Genomic DNA, 24,459 nt, shown 5'->3' with positions numbered 1-24,459 from the left:
TGAAAAAATATGAAGGAATATTTTGGGTTTTTAGCCATGTACGAATGAAAAATGGTGCATAAGATGAACACAAAACCTTAATACTCGAAGCGCCAGCTTCCGGTATTCCGACTTGTTTAAAACAAACAAAGCAAACAAAGTTCCGAATTGAGGTTGCAATCAATTTTGTCGTTTTTTACCCGCGTCCGCAACTAGATAGCGATAGTGAAAGAATTTGAATAAATGGTAAAACGCGACTCAGTCCTTTGCCAAGGCGCAGCCTAGCCTCAACTAACTTTTTCAATCGGTTTCATTTTAAGAAGTTAAGTGGGTTTTTTGGCTTTCTTTAGAAATTTTTTGTGAAGAACTGGATAAAGATACAAATACGAATTTTTCAGATTTATTAATGCCTTGAGCGTGGGTAGTATTTTTTTCAGCCGGATAGCATAGTTCTTTATTGAAATACAGAGCAATTTATATACCCATCTCTAAAAAGTCGTGAAAATTTCAAAGAATTTCGTTGGGTAGATTTTGGGCTATGCTGGCAGTCGATTTTCAACATGCGGTTTCGCGAAAAACGCATTTAAAAAGGAGAAAGCGATTTTCAGCCATAAAATCTTAACTGACCATTAATCTACTATGCCTAGTCCATAAACCTTAGGTTTCTTGAAGAAACACATGTACAGCCTTCGCTTCAATTCTTGTCCTCTTAGTGAAGTCATTCGAATGGCATTCGGACCGATAAATACACGCTTTACTACGGCGATCGGCATAAATCTAGCATTGACTTATCACGTGTTTAACACTATAATTGCCGAACGACTCCGAATATCAAAAAATCAGTTTGCCTATATATTCTACACTATATCTACATACAATTGATCCGACACACGGGATGACCCCTTAAGGCAATATATGGTATCTAATGCCATAAATTAAAACTCAAAATCCCGATTCGGTGGCATAAAAGCCCAAAAACTTATTTAAGAAAGGTATTTAGTATACAAACGCAGAATATTCTAGCTGCCTTTATTGTTACAATACATTAGGCTTGTCGAATGTTCTACAGGAAAATATAACGTTATGTGATAAACATGTCTTACATATGTATAATGTCGTCTGTCGCTTTATTTCATTTCCACGCCAATCCGAGGTTGTTAAAAAAAATTTTAGTGGCGATATAGGTGGAACCTCGTCTCTCCTCGATGGAGTCTTTAGTTATGTTTTTTGGCTCTTAGCGCTTCTGCTTCTGCTCTTTTTCACAAATTTAAGTATCTGGTCTTAGGGTCTTTCTAAACGATACCTTTCATTTCTGTGTGAGGAATTTGAATTGGAAGTATGACACAGCCGTGAACCAAGATATTTTGTTTATTGAGATTTCCGATTTTGAAAAAGGCACATTTGCATATTTGCTAGACATAGATAAACAAGTCGGAATACCGGAAGCTCGCACTTCGGGTATAAAGGTTTTGTGTTCATCTTATCTAAGAAATTTCAACGCACATTTTTCTATCCGTATATAGCTACAAATCCAACATAATCTTTCATATTTTTCCAAACTACGAGACATACGTACATATTACAGTCGTAGATATTACGCACACCCTAAACAAACAAACTGCCTATTTCCGAATACTGTACACATATATGCACGTATATCAATTGATCGTACCCATATTTCCGATTTACTTCTTATATCTATTTGAATTAGGCACTACCCGCAAAGTCCATTAGCACGCATATACTATATACCTACATACACACATGTCTCGTTGGAATAATTGATATTCATACACAAATGATTAAAGAACTAAAACAAAATAATTCTTTTCCACCCAATTCATACGAACCTACTTCGTTGTGGTATTGACAAATTGATATGTGATGATGTCGTCATGCAGGTTGTAGAATGCACGAAATTCATAAAAAATTGTAAAGTTTTACCCCCTGTAACTTTGTTAGTAATAGTTGGATTTTCTTCAAACTTGACCAAATTGTGCATTATGTTCTTCACTATACGTATGCCAAATTTTGTACTTCTGGGATGAACATAAGGGGGGTGCCGGGTAAATCTCTAAAATGCGGAAATATACTATTATTAACTTTATTTGTGCAGATATCGGAACCGGATATATTTTGAGGCCTAGATTTCGTAGAGATACACCACTGTGATTTTTTTCAGATTTTTCGGTTGGATAGGTTCTGAGAACGAGACCTGTTACACTTTTTGATGGTCATATTTTGAGCCCTCACTCTCCTATGTTTCACCCAATTTCAAATATTGAACCAGTTTCGAAAAGTACTAATTGAGACCTTTAATTTGATACCCCACATGGCTACATTCTGTAAAAAAAAATTTTGCAGCCTCCTTTCACATGTATGGGGAGCCCCCCCTTAAACTTAACACAAAATGGCGCTAATTGCTGCATGTAAAGGGAACGGCAGATCACATACTCTTACCAATTTCCGTGACAATCGGTCCGGCCCTTTCCGAATAAATCAGCTGTGACAGACAGACAGACAGACAGACAGACAGACGGACAGACAGACAGACAGACAGACAGACAGACAGACAGACAGACAGACGGACAGACAGACATCGAATCGATTCTAATAAGGTTTTGTTTCACACAAAACCTTAAAAACTAGATTCCGTTGCCACTTCTCTTGCTGCTATAGCGAAAGTAGCTATAAACTTGAACAAATAAAATACAGATTGATTAACGGAATATTTTTAATATTGTCACGACCTAACTAATTCTGCTTTTTTATTTCATTTGGATGCACCAAGAAAACTTGGGTTTGTTTCTGCTTGCTTATTGTATCTGCAAATTCTAATCTATCTTTCTAAATGCAAGGCATACTTTGTCTGCATTACAGCGCAGGCAGTATAAGGTCGCATCCATTAATTCGAACAATTTGTTAGCAATGCATTTTCATTTAATGTAATCTTGGATGCATGGTTGTTTGTCCAGTATAGGGGGACTGTGTTCTTCGTAAGAACGTGTAGTTACCAACTTGTCCGGTGCATATAGTGATGACATACATATATGCACGTAGAAGAAAATGTTCTCTAATTCCGGTTGGGTTAGGTGACAATGTGAACTTGAGGTGTTGCCCATGGGGAGTTGGGCGACATTATACATGTGAATATGTGATGAGTACTAAATGCGCGGCAATCAGTTTCTCAATCTTAACCTCTCATTACATGGAAGCATGAGGGGAATATTATTCGGAAGTATTGATTGCAACATCGCCGTACTCGTACACCCTCTACTAGAAATATAATTATTTTTCCTTGTAATTTTACTAATCCATTACCTTCTTAAGCGTTATGACTAAGCTTTTAGCGTAACATTGTTCATAATTAATTTATTAAGAACTGTTCATGTGGTCAGAGTGTTAAATTGAAGTCAGTCTAAAAGACCATTAGCGTTAATTTCGGCTCAATGTGTTTTTATTTTGTATAATAAACCATTGTTCCATTTACTAGTCCGTAAGGGAGTCCATTGTTCTTAATTTACATTTTTTTTTAAATCATTGAACTTTAATAGCGCTAAACAACGAGTTGATGTCTATTTTTATCTTCGATTGCAAATCAGTCTCCCAGTCTAGCCAATTCCATTCTTCCTCGCTCCTTTTAGTGCAAAACGAAGATATAATCAATTGAACTTTTGCATCGTTTTTATTAAAATCGGTTTACTGTCTGTCTGTCTGTCTGTCTGTCCGTCACACACATTTTTGTCGGAGATGGTTGTAGCGATTGGCAAAAAAATTTGGTAGAAAGGTGGGAACTGTGGACGCTCACGCATATAGTGAGTTACATCCTTTTATGTCGAATTTAAGGGATGGTCCCCATACATGCGAAAGGGGGTGTACATTTTTTTTTTCATCAACTATGGTCATGTGGTGTATTAAATGAAAGGTCTCGGTTAGTACTTTTAGAACCCGGTCTTAGTTTTGACATTTATTGGAAAGGTGGGGAGTGTGGCGGGTTGAAAGTGATCATTTTTCTAACCAACCCATTCTCAGAAACTACTCAACTGAAAAATCCGAAAAGGGGCTGCCACTAGATGGTGCCTAGGTTCCGAAATACCCTCCATACCGATACCTGTTCAAATAAAGTTAATAATAGTACATTACTATGATTTTTAGTAATTGACAGGAAAGCCCCCCTTAAGTTCACCCTAGAATCACAAAATGTAGCAATGTAGGCTACAGCATAGAGCATGATCCTGCCAAATTTGGTAAAAATCGCACTATACTAATAAAGTTATACTACGTCAAAACTGTCGCTTCTCTGCAAATTCAAGACTATGAATGTGAATATCACTTCAAAGTGGACATTTTCACATAATATATGCATATTTTACGTGCTACATGCTAATGGGACAAATGCACACTCAAATCTCTTTATAAAACACAAAACCTTTCACACCTGAAGCGTCTAGCTTCCGGTTTCCCGACTTGTTCATAGTTCTCTTCCTCACAATGTTGCCAATAATAGTTTTGGAATCTGGTTATGATTATTATGATTTGCCATCAAAAGTTCGTCAGATATTTAATACGCTTTTTCGCAGAATATTGGACTTCCACATAACCTCTTCTTTTGTATTATACCATTCCCAACAAAAGTGTGTTTCGATTCCATTATCATTACATTCAGGAACTTCCATTGACAGTGGCTTCCTTCTCATTCATCATCATCAACGGTGTAACAACCGGGATCCGGTCTAGGCCTGCCTTAATAAGGAAATCCAGACATCCCGGTTTTGGGCCGAGGTCCACCAATTCGATATCCCTAAAAGCTGTCTGGCGTCCTGACCTACGCCTTCGCTCCATCTTAGGCAGACCTCGTCTTCTTTTTCTACCATAGATATTGCCCCTATAGACTTTCCGGGCTGGATCATCCTCATCCATACGGATTAAGTGACCCGCCCACCGTAACCTATTGAGCTGGATTTTATCCACAACCGGACGGTCATGGTATCGTTGATAGATTTCGTCGTTATGTAGGCTACGGAATCGTCAATCCTCATGGTGGGGGCCAAAAATTCTTCGGAGGATTCTTTTCTCGAACGCGGCCAAGTGTTCGCAATTCTTCTTGCCAAGAACCCAAGTCTCCGGGGAATACATGAAGACTGGCAAGATCATTGTCTTATACAGTAAGAGCTTTGACCCTATGGTGAGACGTTTCGAGCGGAAAAGTTTTTGTAAGCTAAAATAGGCTCTGTTGGCTGACAACAACCGTGCGCGGATTTCATCATCGTAGCTGTTATCAGTTGTGATTTTCGACCCTAGATAGGAGAAATTTTCAACGGTCTCAAAGTTGTATTCTCCTATCTTGATTCTTCCCGTTTGACCAGTGCGGTTTGATATTGTTGATTGGTTGGTTTTCGGTGCTGACGTTGCCACCATATACTTTGGCTTGCCTTCATTGATGTGCAGCCCAAGATCACGCGTTAATCGCCGCCTGCTCAATCTGGATGAAGGCAGTTCGTACGTCTCGGGTGATTTTTCCCACGATATCGATATCGTCAGCATAGGCCAGTAGTTGGGTGAACTTAAAGAGGATCGTACCTCTTGTATTAACCTCAGCATCACGGATTAGTTTCTCGATGGCCAGGTTAAAGAGGACGCATAATAGAGCATCCCCTTGTCGTAGACTGTTGTTGATGTAGAATGGTCTTGAGAGTGATCCTACTGCTTTTATCTGGCCTCGCACATTGGTCAGGATCAGCCTAGTCAGTCTTATCAATTTCGCCGGGATACCGAATGCTCTCATGGCCGTGTACAGTTTTACCCTGGCTATGCTATCATAGGCGGCTTTAAAGTCGATGAACAGATGGTGCAACTGTTGTCCATATTCCAACAGTTTTTCCATCGATTGCCGCAGAGAGAAAATCTGATCTGTTGCTGATTTGCCTGGAGTGAAGCCTCTTTGTTATGGGGCAAGGATGTTCTGAGCGTATGGGGCTATCCGGCCTAGCAAAATAGCGGAGAATATATTATAGATGGTACTCAGCAACGTGAGACCTCTGTAATTGCTGCACTGTGTGATATCTCCCTTTTTATGCATGAGACAGATAATGCCCCGTTGCCAATCGTCAGGCATTGGCTCGCTGTCCCATACCTTGAGCATCAGTTGATGAACCACTTGGTGTAACTGGTCGCCTCCATATTTAACCAATTAATTGTAATTCTATCGGCTCCTGGCGACTGATGATTTTTTTGCCGATGAATTGCACGGACTGTTTTTCCTATACTTGGTGGTGGCAGTATTTGTCCGCTGTCTTCAGTTGGCGGGAACTCCAACTCACCGATGTTCTGGTTGTTGAGTGGCTCACCAAAGTACTCAACCCATCGCTCCAATATGCCCATTCTGTCGGAAATCTAATTTGCCTATTTGTCTAGGCAGAATGGGCATCGAGGTGTATAAGGCTTCATCCTGCTGACTTGTTGGTAAAACTTCCGCGGCTGGTGTGGTTGCTCCCTGTACTTTTATAGTTCACAGACTTGTTAGTTCTCCCAGGCTTCCAATTTCCGTCTGTGAGTCGCTTCTCCGCTCGACGGAGTTCCTGATAACTCTTTGCGCGTTTCTGCGTTCTTTGAGAATGCAACATTACTCGATATGCAGCATTCTTCCGTTCCGTTGCTAGCTTACATTCATCGTCAAACCAGCCGTTCCTACTCCTTTTGCGGCCCTTGTTGATTGCGGTTATTGCGCCATCCATATCCCTCTTATAGATGTTGCGGAGGGCTATGTTGAGGATGGTTTCAGTTTTAACTCTCACCTGATTGTCAGAGGGGATTCTGAGTGGTGTTGTTCGGAGCTCGGAGCACCATGCCAATGAGATAGTGATCCGAGTCTATATTGGCTCCCCTATATGGTCTGACATTCATCAGAGTTGAGAGTTGGCGGCGTTCAATCAACGCGTGGTCAATTTGGTTGAAAGTAGTCCTGTCTGGAGAGGCCCATGTATGTTTGTGGACAGCTCTCCGCGCAAACCAGGTACTTCCAACAACCATTTCGTGTGACCCTGCTAATTGAATAATCCGCAGCCCGTTATCATTTGTGTTTTCGTGCAAGCTACGGGAGCTAGCGTATCGCCGAATAAGAGTTCCGCCCCAACTTGGCTGTTAAAATTCCCAAGTATGATTTTGATATCATATCTGGGACAGGCTTCGTCGTTCGTTCTACTACCTCGTAGAAGGTGTCCTTCTCCGTCTCTGCAGTCTCCTCTGTAGGGGCGTGAAGGTTAATGAGGCTTATATTTCTAAACTTGCCTCGCAAGCGCAGAGTACGTAGCTGCTCGCTTATATTTTCATAGCCGATAACAGCAGGTTTCATTTTTTGGCTTACTAAGAAACCTACTCCGAGCACATGGTTTACTGGATGGCCACTATAATATATGGTGTAGCAGTTCTCCTCCAGGAAACTGCTCCCTGTCCATCGCATCTCCTGTAACGCTGTTACATCAGCCCTATATTGGGACAGGGTATCGGCTAGCTGTTCTATGAGAAAATGCGCAAATTGTTATTCCTTTGTCGTTGCCGGGTTCATCGTTGTGTAATCCGTCGAGTGCGAGGCTCCTGTTGTGACTTCGTAACAAGTTGTTTTCCAGTTGGTACAAATCGTCTCGTTTTTAGGCGCGGGAGACTCGCCTTCATCCTTCTCCGTCTGCAGCTTTTCGTTAAGAAAGAGCTTCCAGCGGTCACCACGTGGAGGTGGAGATAGGGTTTGGTAGTAGAGCTGTTGGTGTTGGTTCAGCAGGCATTTCCCAGGTTTTATGCTCCATCGTGGGTACCAAACCATGTTTCGCCCTGGGACTTATACTACCCTTTGACCACCTTCTTGCGTCTTGCTCATTGGGATAGTTAAAATGAAAATTTAAGCCTATTTTAAAAAGTAATAGCCAACACCGTTCTTTTGGTACCCCAAATACCAATATTCGTAAAAAATATTGCTTCCCGAGGGATAGATCGTGGAAGGCTAAAAAGGCTAAAAAGTCACCATTTAGGTAGGTAAGTGTTCATGGTCGCTCCGAAGAGCTTAATCAGGGTTCTGGTGTTCCGTTTTCATATCAAGACTTCTTAAGAACAAGCCTATTGTGGGTAGGGCAAGAGGAGCAGGCTGTTAAGTAGTGCAAGTAGTTTCCACTCTGGACAGCCGCGGAACCTCACCTGTCGAGTCCGTCCGTTCGCTCATTACCCTTTATCTATAACTGGGGTTCCAGTGTTATTGAAACCCAGACAATTATAGTACTAAAAAATGTGGCAAGAATATACTAAATGGTACTCTCATGTGATCGTACCTAGGCACAGGCAGAAAAGATTTTCACCTCTCCTCTCTGTTATTGCGTTTTGTGTCACACTCATGTATGTGACTATCAATATTTTTGGTACATTGTTTTAGGAGAGAGAAGGTTGAAAAGTATGGGACAATACAATGAAAATTAAAAGCAGTTTGAATTCTTCAATTTTAATATTATGTACGCAAATACAATTGTAGAACAAGAATGCATCAAGTTGGAGAAGTATTGAATCACATCTTCTTAGAGTGCTTCCCTGAAATCATTTTTGGAGATGTGTCCTGTATGAACCTGGGATTCGAGCAAAAGGTATAGATATTCAACCACGTTAAGGTCCACATAACTGAATTGCTAAAACTCAAAATTTTGATAGCACTCTTTTCCACAGGCTGTTTTTCGAGATGAATAGTTTTCCTTTGGCCGGGACACTATGGAACTTCGTCACCCACAATACATTACGTATCCTCTAAATATGAACCTGTTCACCCGTGTTTGTTGCGATATCTTCTAATGTAGCGCTTTTGAACCGACTTTTATGGGAATTGCGAATGACGTCGCGCTGTTTTCAAATTACTAGCTTCCGCAGTGGATCGTTTCCCTTTATATCCAACTTTGTGGATTATTTAACTCCTTTTACGATTTGATGGGCTGCATTCACGAAAACGCTACATTGTTTTTGCGATTTTATGGAAATTTTGACCTAATTCTTTGCCTGAAAGGCTACTAGTTCAAGTTTTTGGTCATTTTGTCAATCAGCAAAGCGCGACACTTACTTAATATATGGTTTCAGTTTCTGCTGAAAAGTACTGCAAAGTATATACTTATATAAAAAAATTCTGAAAACCAAGAAAAAGTAGTGGGGTACTTAGAAGGTACTAAATTTAGTACTTTTGGTACAAAAAGTCAAAACTGGTGACAGACTGTTCAGCGCGTCCATGCATTGCCCCACCATGAGGTGATACAACGCCTTAATGGTCGTCTGGTTCTCGGGTAGAGTTGCTATGTTACGCTCAGGGCCTGGATCATGTCCCAGCTATCGACAAGCTTCTAGTATCGCCAGTGCTTCAGCTTGGGGTACACTGGAAATTTTGAGAGATTGTACGACTCGGCTACACTGGATGTATCGAAAAAATCCATCCTTGATCCGTCGCCAATCCTTCACTAGGCCCAGATTGGAAAGCCCACGGTAAAATTAAATCACAGTTTTCGTGCGGTGCTGTCCTTTAGGAATGTCCAAAGTTCTCGAGATACTTTGTTTATGATGTTACTATGATCATAGGGCTACTATGATTGAGGGCATCTGCCAAGTAGGGTTACAAAGCCCCAGTAGCACCGGAACACATGGTTGTTTGAATCCCATTAAGTTCTATTGTATTTCATGCTCAACATCTACGACGATACGTATATTAGGATGGGACGAGTCGGATTCAGAGAACCACCCTATTTCCTAATAAAGGTCCTCTTCCAGGCGTAGAAGGGTATACAGGCGTCTTAACCCCCCTACGTTCAGTCTACTATTTTATTTTAGAGAAAAGAACCAATCTTTGTTAATTTAACAGCAAGAGGTGGAATTAGGTACCCTTGTCTTCGTGGTGGATAGTTTGGGGAGAATTTGTGTCAAGTCGAGTCGGAACGGAGGAAGCATCCCAGACATTAGTATCACCGGATCGTCAGCATAGGCCCCACTTTCACCAAGCTCCAGTCCAATATGCGTGGAATTTTATCCATCACTATCTGGACAAGTGGATACCTTCTAGATCAGATTGAATTACTCTGGTTTTAGCATAGATACTATCCAATGTGTGTGTGTCCGGATAGCTGAGTGGTTAGAGCGCAAGGCTGTCGTACGGAAGGTCGCGCTTCAAATCTCACTGGTGGCAGTGGAATTTGTATCGTGATTTGACGTCGGATATCAGTCGACTCAGCTGTGAATGAGTACCTGAGTCAAATCAGGGTAATAATCTCGGGCGAGCGCAATGCTGACCACATTGCCTCCTAGTGTACCGTTACGGTCTTGAATGAAGTGCTCTAACACACTTCAAGGCCCTGATCCAACATGGATTGTTGCGCCAACGATTATTATTATTATTACTATCCAATGCGCAAGGCACTCCTTCAATCCTATTTTGGTTAGAGTTTTCTTATTGGCTTTGGTACGTCGTTGAATGTTTCCTCTATATCCAGGAAGGCAGCTATATTGCTTGTAGTGCAGCGACGACTCAACTCTTTTAATTAATTGTTTGGCACCGAATATAGTCATGGGAGTGATCAAATGAAAGATCTCGATTGGCACTTTTTGAAGCAGATATTAGTTGACATTGTTAGAAACCGGAGCAGTGCGGGGATTCGATTAGGGTCAATTATTTCAAGGTCCCGTTCTCGGAAATTTCTAAACCTAAAAATCTAAAAAAGATCTTTCTCATTACGATATTTGCCCCAAAGTTAATAGTAGTATCTTATTTTATTTTGGAAACTTACTGCGAACCCCCTTTCAATTTATCCTCCATCATCATATTGGAAAATTTCTTTGGAATCTTACTATTATTAATAAAGTTACAGTGGGTGAAGGTCCCCCTTTGCGTCAAATTACTACTTCCCAGGAGATAAAATGTCAGTGCCACATCGAATCGAATATTTGGTATATTCAATGTATATACACTACGAGTCATACACTGTATAAGTGCAATCAACAAAACTTTTCCAACCCGAAGCGTCCAGCTTGTTTAAGAAAGGACGATCAAAATCTATCTGAGTTACGGGGATTTGGTGGTGCTTCCAATGTCCAACCAGACCGCTTCCTGGTGGTCTTGATGACATATAGCATAAGTTTAAGACATAGTTAAAAGCTATTTATTAAAACTAATGGTAAATTAAGGTATGGCATTCCAAGAATATTGTATACAATCTTCATGGAGAAATGTTAGAAAATAAGGCAATTGTCCATAACTCGGTGCTGGATCATCTGGAAACAAAAATAAAAGTTCTTTCTTTAAATGATCGCCTTTTGCAGGTATCGCTGGTAGGGTTGTTTGGAAATTTCAATTTTTCTCTTTTCAGGTGGAAGTAAGTGAAAATCAGGATTTTTTTAAAAAAAAAATCCGCTAATTTATTATTTTAAAATCAAAAATATTAGCAAATTAAAAAAAAAAAAAGAAATATCCAGCGTTAATATTCAAAAAGATCCTTGCAGTAATTTTGCAGTTCTCAGAGGCACCGATTTGGAAAACGTGAGTTATGGGGAAAATGGACACTAAAAAATTTGGAATGAAACGTCCATAAGCGAGTTTTATCGGCTTTCCTCCCACTGAATCGCTAATGCCAGGCCCACAAAGGATGTTGCTATCATTCATGATGTCCCAAGCATCTTTTTTGCTCCTGTCTGCTACGAATCCTGCATTCTTCAGTCTGTTTTTCCGATCTCTGCTCCGCTCAGCTTATCGGGCCCATTAATAGCCACGTATAGCCTCGACACATCACTCCAGGAGGGCACCTTTGCTCAGATCTTCATAGATAGGCTAGATGGCATCCAAAACAACCTTGGAAAAAGCGCTATACATGTGTTTGAACGAATCCAATACAGCAGCTTTTTGTCATTCGCATCACGAGTCCGCTCTGAGTCATGTATGAGAAATGGTTGCTTAAACCGCTGCATCTATTCTATTTATTATTTTCATTCATCTCAAATTTTCACGCAATATTCTTGAAAGCTTCTCCGCTCAGAAAATTAAATGAAAGAAAAAATTTAAAAAAAGTTTAAAACGGCTTCCTGCAAAATTGAGTCAATGCAGTACAAGCGTTCTCTTTTGAAAAGAAGGGAGGAAGAAGGAAGTGGAGATGGAATTTTAAAACGAATAGATAGTCTTCCTTGTATGGGAGCAACACACAGGACATTTAACCCCCAACACATTGTTTGAAATTTAATAGAGACGGAAAATACACGTCCGCTCGCAATGGAGGTGGCGCGAGCATAATTCCACGCATAAGGGCTGGAGTTGCTGCGAGCGCTGTCTCGATCTTTCATAACTGTAGACATTGAACAGCTGTTTATGGCTTCATACATTCAAGGAGGGAACCAAAGGAAGAGCTTCTTTAAAGATTCATTTCGGATTAATGGTAATGGATCTTAATGGAATCAGCGAATGAGAAGGTTGGTGTAATCAAACACGCATAACATGTTCGGTAACATATCCATGTTTGCTCTCCTTGGAAGTTAGGAGGAAATAAGTAGATGCATCCAAGATCAACCTTTCTGATGTGTCCGTTTCCTGTTGGTATAGAATGAGAAAACCATCTAGCCGACATCGACACACCAATACCGCTTACCTGCTTCATCCCTACCCGAAAGGTGCACAATGAGAATTTGTGCCTTTTCCCGCTGCAGTTGCTCCTGCTGTGTACGATAATAAATAATTATTTATGCGGACTACAACATATGTTTGGGTATGCAAAAGCTCTGTTCAAAGTGGGTACTGCGCGCAGTGTTTTGAAGCTCTTCCTCCGTAAAAAAGCAGAATTTATGCTTGGATATGTGACGATGGACGAAACATGACTCCATTCTTTCACACCAGAATTAAAGCGGTGGTCCTCTGAGTAGACTACACCTGGTGAACTGACCCCAAAGCGCGGAAAGACGCAACAGTCGGCTGGCATGGCTGTGGCATCAGTATTTTGGGATGCCTATGGTATAATATTCAACGACTATCTTGAGCAGGGAAAAACCATCAACAGCGACTATTGTCTAGAGTTATTGGAGCGTTTGAAGGATGAAATCGCTGAGAAACCATCCCAGTTGAAGGAAAAGGAAGTACTGTTTCATCAAGACAATACATGGCATCATAAATCAATGAAAACGGTGGCAAAATTATACGAATTGGATTTCGAACTGCTTCCGCATCCACCGTATTCTCTACATCTGGCCCCAGCGACTTTTTTCTGTTCTCAGATCTCAAGAGAATGGTCGCTGGAAAGAAATTTAGCGCACATGAACAGGTAATTGCCAAAACTGAGGCCTATGTTGAGTCCAAGGACAAATCATACCAAAAAAATGGTATCGAAAAATTGTATGACCTCTATAATGGTTGCCCCACCTACGAAGGCAGCTATATTGAATAATAAAATCAAATTTGATCAACATTTTTTTTCCTATGGTAGGTTATGAACATTTGAGTCCGCCTGGTGGTTTTATGGAAGTAAATTGAATATAGTTGGTAAAAACGTACATATGGTGCAATCTATCTAAAATTGATAGACAACTAGCTTCCTCCAAAGTACAAATTTTAAGTTTTCAATGTAGATATATATATTGGGAGCCACTTACCCCTGACCAGCACAAAGTTACCACTGATGATGTCTCTATACGATGTCCAGGCCTCCAAATACTCTCCATATCGATATCTGCTAAAATTAAGTTAATAAAAGCATATTACCATATTTTTGGGGAAATTGAGTAAAAACCCCCCTTAAATTTTACCATGTAAACTTACTACAACTAAATATCAATATCCCACCAAAGTGGGTAGTTTGAAATGTTAAATGCATATACAACGGGCTACGTACAAATGGGATAGTCTGCACTCAAATATACTCACAGAAGAAGCAAACAAAACCTTTCATACTTGAAGTGCAGAGCTTCCGGTTTCCCGACTTGTTAATTGTTTATAAAATATATATGTGTGTGCGATGATTATATTAATTATATTTTATAATATCATCGTTTCAACTTCTGATCACCAATTTCATTGCTTGATTTCCCTTAATTTGTTAATTTGAAGCTTCATCTTCAATCGTGCGAGTTGTCGTATTAAAAGTTTCTGATGGTTGTTCTTTTTAGGAATAAGTTAATTTAATTTTATTTTCATAATAAACCATGTAAGCACCAACAAAGGCAACATCAAGGGTGTTGAGGGAAACGCCATCTGCACATTCCCTTTCGAGCATACCTGACCTACAGTTGACCCGTGGTATCGACGCCGGTTTTAATTTTACTATAAAACATAAAAATATGCGGCAATGTCGTCCTTTGAAAAATATACAGTATGCAAAATTCGTATTGGAACACCTATGATTTTACAGAAAAATGGTTTATTCTACGAGAAAATTAAATGATTTTAGTACAATTATATTTCTAATTATTTGCATTTGAGTTAAGACACTTTTAACACATAAAAGTTTTTAAAATAACAAAACCGGTTTTTCATAATGGGCTATAGATCATTATTGCCGAAGCAAAATTCGTATTAGAACACTAATGGTGCGACACTGTACGCTTCCAGGAAATGCACAATTTGCACAGATTGTGATGTTTTAGTTAATGATCGGCTGTGTATCGAGTTAGAGAATAGTTTTAAGTATAAAAATTACATTTATTTTCCATAATTAGTTATACTATTCAAAATTTATCAAAATGGGTCGGAAGTCAACAGAGTTATCAAACGATGTTCGAAAATTAATCGTTAATTTGCATGAAAATGGGAAATCGCTCCGAGAAATAGCAACAATCGTTCAAAGAAGTCATACGACGGTTTACAACATAATCAAAATATACAAATCAAGCGGCAGGATCAATAAGAAATCGCATAATCCGAATCGAATGCTTCTGACTCGCAGACATCAGTCCTTTCTTCTCCGTCAAATTCGAAAGGATAATGCCGTAAGTGCTGTAAAGCTAGCTGCCCTCCTAGAGAAATATTGTGGAGTAAGTGTAACAGCTCAAACGATTCGAAATTACATTCGCCGGCTTCAATTTCGGAGCAACGTAAGTGCAAGAAAACCTTTTATAAATACAGTAAATCGGAAAAAGCGAATTACATTCGCAAAAAGGTATTTAAATAAAAACTTCCGATTTTGGAAAAATGTAATTTTTACCGACGAATGTAAATTTAATGTTAAGTCGTCGGATGGTCGCATACGAATTTGGCGTGAACGAAATACTCGCCTCCATCCGAGAAATCTGAGACCAACCTTTAAACATGGGTACCGCTCATTAATGGTTTGGGGTTGTTTCGCTGCATCCGGCGTTGGAGGGCTCCACTTTATCGAAGGAAATATGAATGCCGCGCAGTATATCGACATTTTAAAAAAAATCTGCATAAAAGTGCGAGAAACTTGGGCATTGAGGACCGCTACATATTTCAGCAAGACAATGACCCCAAGCATACCGCTTTAAATACTCGCTTGTGGTTATTGTACAATTGTAGAAAATATTTAAAAACCCCTCCTCAGAGCCCAGACATTAACCCTATTGAAAATTTGTGGTCAATTTTTAAACAGAGGTTAAGATATCATAGCATAAGAAACATCAGTGACCTGAAAACTGCATTACAGGAAGAATGGAAAAAAATTCCGAGAAACTTGACTGAAAAATTGGTGCAGTCGATGCCAAAACGACTAAGGGCTGTTATAAAGCAAAAAGGCTACCCAACTAAATATTAGATGTGTTTAAGAAAATGAATTTTTGTAATCCATTTTAGTGTTCCAATACGAATTTTGTTTTTGTTAAAGTATGAAATTATTATTTTTTTTTTGTTACCAAAATTTGTTGTTTGTTTGTTATTCCATTGTTCCACATTTTCAAACATTCATCGGAAAGCTACTGTCAATAGGCACAAACGTCAGTATAAATTATTTAATTGAAGTGTAAACAACAATACTTTTTTCATCAACGGAAATGGTCAATTTTGTACCAAATAATGTGTTTTTGCGGGGAGTTTTACTTCATTATTTCAATATGAAGAAAAAAGCATCGCATTTTGGTTGAAGTTTATGGTGACCATGCTCTATCTGAGCGAACGTGTCAGAGGTGGTTTGGACGGTTTAAAAGTGGCAATTTTGACTTGGAAGACAAAGAGCGCGCCGGACGGCCAACAATTTTTGAAGATGAAGAATTAGAGGCATTGCTCGACCAAGATCCATCGCAAATGGAAGAAGAACTTGGGAAAACACTTGGAGTCACTCAGTAAGCCATTTCCCACCGTTTAAAAGCAATGGGAATGATCCGAAAGGTCGGAAATTGGGTTTCGTATGAACTGAAGCCAAGAGACGTCGAACGCCGTTTTTTCACGTGCGAACAACTGCTCCCACGACAAGAAAGGAAGGGTTTTCTGCATCAAATAGTTACTGGCGATGAAAAGAGGGTCCATTACGATAATCTCAAGCGTCGGGCAACGTGGGGATACCCCGGCCATGCCTCATCATCGACGGCCAAAGCGAATATTCATGGTGAGAAGATCATGCTGTGTATATGGTGGGACCAGCTGGGTGTGGTATACTATGAGCTGCTAAAACCAAACGAAACGGTTACGGGCAAACTCTACCGACGTCAAATGATGCGTTTGACCCGCGAACTCAAGAAAAAACGGCCGCAATACCAGCAAAGGCATGATAAAGTTATTTTGCAACATGACAATGCTCGTCCACATGTTGCACAGCCCGTTAAAACATATCTAGAAACGTTGAAATGGGAAGTCCTACCCCACCCGCTGTACTCTCCAGACATTGCTCCTTCTGATTACCATTTGTTCCGGTCGATGCAACATGACTTGGCTGACCAGTACTTCTCCAATTACGACGAACTCAAAAAATGGCTCGATGAGTGGATAGCGGCCAAGCAGGCCAATTTTTGGCGCGATGGTATCTATGAATTGTCTGAAAGATGGAAGAAAGTTGTGGCTAGCGATGGGCAATACTTTGAATAATGAATGTATAACCAATTTTTCACAATAAAGCTTCAAATTTAAAGAAAAAACCGACAGAACTTATTTGTAGGCCTTATCTTATTCAGAGTAAATACCTTCGTGAACCATAATTTAGTCAATGTCTATCTAATATATGAACTTATATGAGCTACAGTATAGTATTACTTATAAAACAGTGCTTGGGTACCCGGGTAATCGGGTGGTAAACAACGTAGATTTTTCTGGATGGCAACACACATGGGAGTTTTCCAGTAAATTTCTAAAATATAGTAATATGGGTGAAATGAAAACATTAACTTTATTTGTGCAGATATGGGAACGGGATGTATTTTGAGATCTATATTTCGTACATGATTTTTTTCAGATTTGCCGGTTGGGTAGGTTTCGTGCTTTTTAAGGTTTTGTTTGCAAAACGAAACATTATTAAAATCGGTTCAATGTCTGTCTGTCTGTCCGCCCGTCTGTCTGTCTTTTTTTTTGGTTTTTTATTTTCCTCGATGGAAGGTGGAAAGCTTCAAAAGCTACCGCAGGCACCTTCCACACGGTTATGTGGGACTCCTACTCACTAAAACCACCTCCTCCTTCCACTCTTCCCGCGGGACTCCCATTTGATGTTATGTCGCGGGACTGGATCAGAATTTATTCTGCGCTCATGTTAATAATCGTGTTCCTCTCGCATTTATTCTTTCGGATGACTTCTTCCTGCCTAAGCTTGTTTCCGATGGTTGCAATCACTTTTTCGACTTCGGTCCATATCGCCTTTGCTTTCACCATAAGTTCCATTATATTTTCGGGTGTAAAGTGCTCCTCGGTTGTAGCTTCTAATGTAGCCCTTTGGGCTGCGTCCTCTGCAATATTTGGGCATTTTGGGCAATATTGCGAATCATCACGCCCAAATCGATACACATATGCTCGATAGTCTCCGTGTCCGTTCAAGAATTGAATTAGGACGAAACCTACTTCGCCGTGGGGTCGCTCGATCCATTTCCGGATATCCCATATGATTTTGTGAGGCCAGCGGCCTTTTTCTGAGTCGTCCCACTTCTCTTGTCATTCCACGACAGTTTCAGTTCGTGCGAACTGTCGCCGACGACCAGGAGACTCCCCGGTGAGGTACGTTCGGTCGTAAATTCCTGCTATCACGCAAGATGCTTCATTAGATATTTTTCTGCAAGCGCAATATGTTCGGAGTACACTTATGCGATATGCAGCTCAAATCTTTCTCTTATTTGCTATATTTTGCAGTGCATCTGTCCATACTGGGGCTGCATACAGTAGGATCGAACTGACCACTTTCGAAATAAGGAGTCGACGACTCGGCCTTGGGCCACCTATATTTGGTAGCATTCTCGCAACCAGCGCTCCGATGTTATATGCATTGCTTGCTGTACCCTCCACAAGCAATCTGAAATTTAACCTCGGGTCACTCATTACACCTAAGAACTTAAATACAGGCTTGGAATGAATTGTTTGCGTTCCAACTTTGATCTTCACGGAAGTGTACTTTCTCCGCTTGCTAAGAAGTACTACTTCCGTGTTATGCTCTGCGAGCTGTAGACCAGCATTCTCTAACCAGGATTTAACCTCATAGACTCCTTCATTTGCATAAAGCTTGACTTCTTCGTCTGCGAAACCAATGGAGGGCACACCAGTAGGAAATTCTAGGGTCAGTACACCATTATACACAATAATCCACAAGAGTGGCCCTAGGACAGACCCTTGTGGAACTCCGCATGTCGTTTGGTATGATTTCATTTCTTCATGTGATTCACAGCACAGAATCCTATCGATTAGGAAGTCGGCAACGATACGCACCAGATACTTCGCCACGCCTAAGTTGACTAGGGACTCAACTATCTTGCTCCATCTAGCGGAATTGAAGGCATTCTTCACATCAAGTGTAATCACGTCACAACGTTTGGCCTCGTCAAATGCGGTCTTAGCTGTGTTAGCTACTAGGACAAGTGCATCCGTTGTATACCTCCCCTTTCGAAAACCGACTGATTCGAATTAACCTCGTTCGAATAGTTTACCAGGATTATTTAGAAGGAATATCGGCCTGTAGGACGAAGCTTCACCCAAAGGTTCGTTTGGCTCGGGGACTAGTATTAATTTCTGCTTCTTCCATTGTGTAGGAAATGCTCATTCTTTAAGGCATGTGGTGTACGCCTCGGAAAACATATTCGGAGCTATTTTGACTGCTGCCTTCGGAATGCTATCCAAGCCTCTCTCTCTCACAAGCACTTTTCTTAGAAACGGCTATACCGATTGACACGAAATTTGGTGAGAAGGTGGGAACTGTGGACCCCCAGACATGCAGTGAGCTATATCTTTCAAGATTTTACATGTAAAAGCAGGGTGTAAAAATTTTTTTCCATATACGTAACGGGCTACGTACAAATGGGATAGTTCTACACTCAAATATACTTACAGAAGAAGCAAACAAAACCTTTCATATCCGAAGGGTCCAGCTTCCGGCTTCCAGACTTGCTTGGGATTATATTTTGAGCCCTTACTCCCTATATTTTACCCAAGATTGCAAATAGGATCAGTTTTCAAAAGTATTAATTCAGCCATTTAATTGGATATTTCATGCCATATCCTCCGAAAAAACTTGTCCATTCCCCTTTCGCATATATGGGGAGCCCCCTCGAAGATAGATATTAAATGGATTTTAAGATTTTATTTCACACAAAATCTTAAAAAGCAAAAAAAATCAACGCTAGTGAAGAAATCTCTGGTAATGGCATGAGATATTATTAATTATTCATTGGATTAAAGAACTAAAAGATATTTCAAGTTTCCCAGGTATGGTTTGAAATTAAATAATAAATATTTACTCAAAAAAGAGAAAAAAAATATTCAGTCCATCTTGGCCTCCGAGGTGATGGTTTAACATGCAAATTTAATTAGAAATGCTACTAAAATCCTTATCCTTAAACCCAACCCCTTTTTTCTTGAGAGGGAATGTCGGAATAAAATCAAAAGTTGCAACTGTTCCTATTTCTGTGACTAGATCACTGCTGAAGAATACTGTATTCATACTTCTAAAAAATCTTTGGCCGTTATTATTGTATCTCAGTGATTACGACGAAATACGTCTTCTAGACACATTTTTGAATTATATCGCCCACAAGCGTCAGAGATTATTGATTTTTGCCAACGGATTTCCTAATAGACACATGGCGGTACGATTTGTCGCCTTTCCGAATCGGATCGTGTCTACTTATCCCTTCACATAAGTCAATCACTGATCAGAACGAGTTGAAGAAAAGTATATCACATGAAACAGTGCGATAGCTGAGTTGGTTTAGCGCTAGTCTCTTGATCTCACTGTCTCAAGTTCGAATCCCACTGTTCTTTGTATTCGTCTTTGTGCTATCTCGCCGTTGTTAGCTTATTGGCGATGATAATGAAACTGAAACACATTGAAAATCAATTAAACAAGGAATGGTATGTATAAAAAATAAACTGTATGAATGCCTTATACTCCAGGAACGATTGAAGAAGGGATATACTTACAAACGAAGTCCATTTCTTCAATTAGAATTTACATGATCACAACATTTTGAGAAGAAGTTTTAGCTCTTTGTAAAGTCCTGTCGAAAATGTGGTTCTCGCGTTAAGTTTAATTTTGGAGCTTTTTGAGCAACCTATATTGAAAAGTTGTCTTCCACTTTCTAGTCTTCAATCGCTAAGCAGATGAAATTGGTCCTTGGTATCGATCCCTACAATTACTTTGGAGTGAAATACCTGTGGCAAGCGTACATCAAGCGCATATCTTAAACCCTAATTTTAAAGAATGTGCAGAAATTACCGGATTGTTTTCACGTGGTGCTCTTACGTAAGGCATTACAATTTTACAAGTCTAAAGTCCATCTTTACAGACTGATAATTTGCCAAAAATCCACTGATTTGGCATAAAGTATCGCTATTTTTGGAATGTTCTAAATTGGTAATTTATTTATAACGGTCGGTAAATAAGCGTCATTTTTCGTCTCTAATGAACAGCATCAGTCGTACGTCGTGTCGCAATCAATTCTTCCATTACTATGCGTATTGTGAGATAAAAGGAACAGTAAACATGATTTGACGGATATCGTGAATATTTTTTTCCACCAATTTAATTTTAAAGTTTAATAACGGATTTGCACCCATAATATTATAACACTTAGCGACAGTTAATTTTAGATCCAGTCGCCCAAGTACTCTACTAGCATCGAGAGTGATACATTCTATTGTCGACTGCAGGGAAGGTGCGTGGCACTGAAGCTCTCCACAGAGTTTGCGATCCCATAATCGATAATTGGAAATTGCGAATGACAACCCTTGGCAGTGGGCTACAAGTGTGGGTGTTTAGTTGATTTCCTTACCTTGTAAGTACAAACAGATTCTTCGCCGAGTGTCGTTAAGTATCAATAGTGTGAAATCGATGGGTTTCCGCGGGTTCTACTATCTTTCGAGTGGTTCAATTACGCTGATAACCATCGACTCAAGTTTCTGCCTTCAATAGCTCCCGTGCGGTATCATCTTCACTTCGTGGAACGATAAATTTAACAAAACATGTCCGCTATGTCTTATCATGCTGTCGGTGTAAGCAATCAAATAAAAAAGTCGATATTCTTTCCAGGTGATTCCGACACATCGTCATAGGAGTGTTGAAGAGCGTGGATATTCTCTTCATTTAGATTAACCATGTCCGACTTCCCTACTATGGAACTCAACTCAGTGGATCGTCCCAACCGCTTCCAGGTGAATCCCGTGGTCCGTAAAAGTGTGGATACAGGCGATCAGCAGCGCTATAACAACAACGTGAATTGTCGTGACGCTGAGTCTGAGGATGATACCTTCAATGAGGATGCCGCGAATATTATTCGGCGGACTTCACGGTGAGTGCTAACATTGTATCTTTTTGATTCGATTTGCGGGGGTTTGCTTCGCGATAGTTAATCACTTTTAGGAGGCTAGCAGAAGCCCCGAAAAGGAAACTTGTATAACATAAAGCTGAACTGGTTATTATTAAGTATTTGTTTACCTTTCTCAAGGCCTTTGCGGCTTTGGTTCTATTTCTCTGGAGCTCTAGCATCAACATTCAAACTTTAAACTCGGTTAAGTAACATAGTATCGCGGCAATATCCAAGTGAAATTTTTCCCTCGATGTCATCACTCTTCTGAGATAGGGATCAAGCTGTATAGATATGGTATCCCGAATGTATAGTTTTTTTTTTAAACTTTGCTCCGAAGACTGATTTGTATGAATTCAAGGATGAATAAGAACAAACAGACATCGCTCATACAATTCCCAGCTATGTATTGTTTCTGAATAGAATGACGTTGATGCAAGATTCCAATTTGGTTCCACCATGCACTATACTACATCTACTCCAAAATTCAAATGTTTTAAAGTGATGTTCTGTATTTATAGTCTTATGAAGGCATATGTTATTAACTCCACGTGCTCCGCAAAAGCGAGATGTCTGGAGTTCCTTATTAAGGCAGACCTAGACGGGATACCGGTTGTTGCGCCGTTGGTGATGATGATGATGTTCCCAGTTTTTTATATCAATCTCTTTCAATGTTAGTGACACTTACACTTGCTGGTTCCGGCCCCGGCGTGAGCGAGTTTGCACCCTCTTCAGCTAAAGCTTCCGACATTTTATTTCCCTGTACACGACAAGGACCAGGAACCCAGAGTGTTCCCACCGTACTGAATCTACCAATTGCATCCAATCGGTTTCTACATTCCTGAGCGATTTTCGAGGTGATCAAAGCACTACTCAACGCCCTTACTGCATCCTGGCTATCGCCGCAGATTACGCCTGTCCTTTAACCGCTCATCAATTCCCCAGACTGTCCTCCTTGGGGTTGCAAACACTACCATTTGGAAAAGCGTTGCATGTTGTCCCAACGGAAAAGCATATTTCTCGTTTTTCTTCGAGAATAAGGCTCCTGCTCCAGAATCTTTTTCTATTTTTGAGCCATCGGTCTAGAAGGCCTTATTATATTTCGCTCATTTGCTTCTAAGGTTTATTTATTTATTTACTTAATGAGGACAATACACAGAAAACAAATTCCTTATTACATAATGTCCTCAGAGGGAGAAGCAAGTGAATGGCTTATTTTACGCTTAAAATCAGAGAAGGAGATAGAGTTAAAGGACCCAAGCTGTAGGGCGTTGTAGGACCGGCATAGCCTCATTATATTTCGCTCATTTACTTCTAAGGTTTACAGAAACTGCCAACTCTTTTCCTCCCACTTCTGTCATATGTTTCCATGATTTGTCTGCTTGCAAGAGAGTCTATGCTAATTAAACGTGAAAGTTCCACCCGGTTTTCTACGACAGTCCTTGAAAGACTCATCCTTTTTAAGGGCTCTGTACAGCCTGGAACTCTCTTTTTCGCCTTCCAATTCCTCACAGTACGTTCTAAAGGAGCCTCATTTCAAGCACCTCCTATGTTCATGTTATGGTTAATGAAAGTTTAAGAGAATCTTCATTTTTATTACTTCTATGAGTACGATTCAAAATTCATTTGGTTGATTTCCTGAATTCCACCGAGGTAATCTTCAAAGGGCTGTAAAAGTGAGCACTTCAGAGTTCCCACTTGATCTTTTGTGGTCAAAGGAGTCCTTAGATGCCTTGAGACTTGCATTTCGGTGCCAACCCTAAGACCCTAATTTTGTAATCATAAGGCCAGTTGAACTGATAAAATCAAACAGCTTCTCTACTCTCCCAACAAATCTGATGAAGGTTCGCATCACAACCTGTTAAGAAGGATTTCTGAAGCTTAGTGTCCCTCGCCGCCATCAGGAGGGGGGAGGCTTTGCAATGCTGCAAGTTAAGTGACCATTCTTTATGTTTTTCAACGTAAGCTCCCATATGTACTTGAAGACAGTTAAATGCATACGCTGTGGTGCTGTATAATTAGGTTTGGCTCATACCGTACAAAGACTCGATCTCCTCATGATCGATTTCTCTAAGAGTTGTCGCATTTGGAGATGCTGCAGTATCGATGTCCTACAGATGTATTAAACGTCTTTTTACAAACTGCCATCAAACCAGTTCCGCTCACGTCTCCAACTTTCCTTTCTTCCGCTTGTTCCGTTAAAGATGTAGGAACAGTTATCTGTAGTCGCTCCGCCAGTGCCAGCCCCCATACGGGGTCTCCACCACTGTATGCACTATCCTCCACCGGCAGTTCCATTGTGGAGAAGCGCACCGAAGTTGTGAGTTGAGCCGAAGATCATCATTGTTCTTCACTCTCAAAATAAAAATGATCTCCTTCAGTTTCCTGATATGATTGGATTTCAATCTTTCCAGGAAAATGTGAAGCATGATAAGGTGATTGCCCTTGAGCACCTTTAGACTCTTTTGATCCAGTTCGAACGCAATTGGGGCATTCATGAATTTTACTTTCAAATATCCGAAATCCCGGCTTCTGTTCAATCAGCATGCGATTGAACTTTTTTCAGAGTCA

At 40.2% G+C, this 24,459-nt stretch overlaps 1 protein-coding gene across 4 annotated transcripts in view; it reads left to right on the top strand.

Annotated features, from left to right (window-relative positions):
- The window catches only part of LOC119648291 (bumetanide-sensitive sodium-(potassium)-chloride cotransporter), a 219,360-nt gene that overhangs the window by 22,191 nt on the left and 172,710 nt on the right, over positions 1 to 24,459 (top strand). For 3 of the 4 annotated variants that reach the window (XM_038049948.1, XM_038049950.1, XM_038049951.1), the window contains exon 2: positions 21,615 to 21,873. In XM_038049948.1, the coding sequence (XP_037905876.1) occupies positions 21,680 to 21,873 (194 nt within the window). In that variant the 5' untranslated portion in view covers positions 21,615 to 21,679. Of the gene's footprint in view, positions 1 to 21,395; positions 21,550 to 21,614; positions 21,874 to 24,459 lie in introns of those variants that run through there. The other variant, XM_038049949.1, reaches the window with a different exon arrangement.

Source organism: Hermetia illucens, chromosome 2, assembly GCF_905115235.1.
Source record: "Hermetia illucens chromosome 2, iHerIll2.2.curated.20191125, whole genome shotgun sequence".
In the NCBI taxonomy this organism is placed as follows: domain Eukaryota; kingdom Metazoa; phylum Arthropoda; class Insecta; order Diptera; family Stratiomyidae; genus Hermetia; species Hermetia illucens.
Note: the sequence above shows the minus strand (reverse complement) of the source record. Positions and strands in the feature narration are given on the sequence as shown.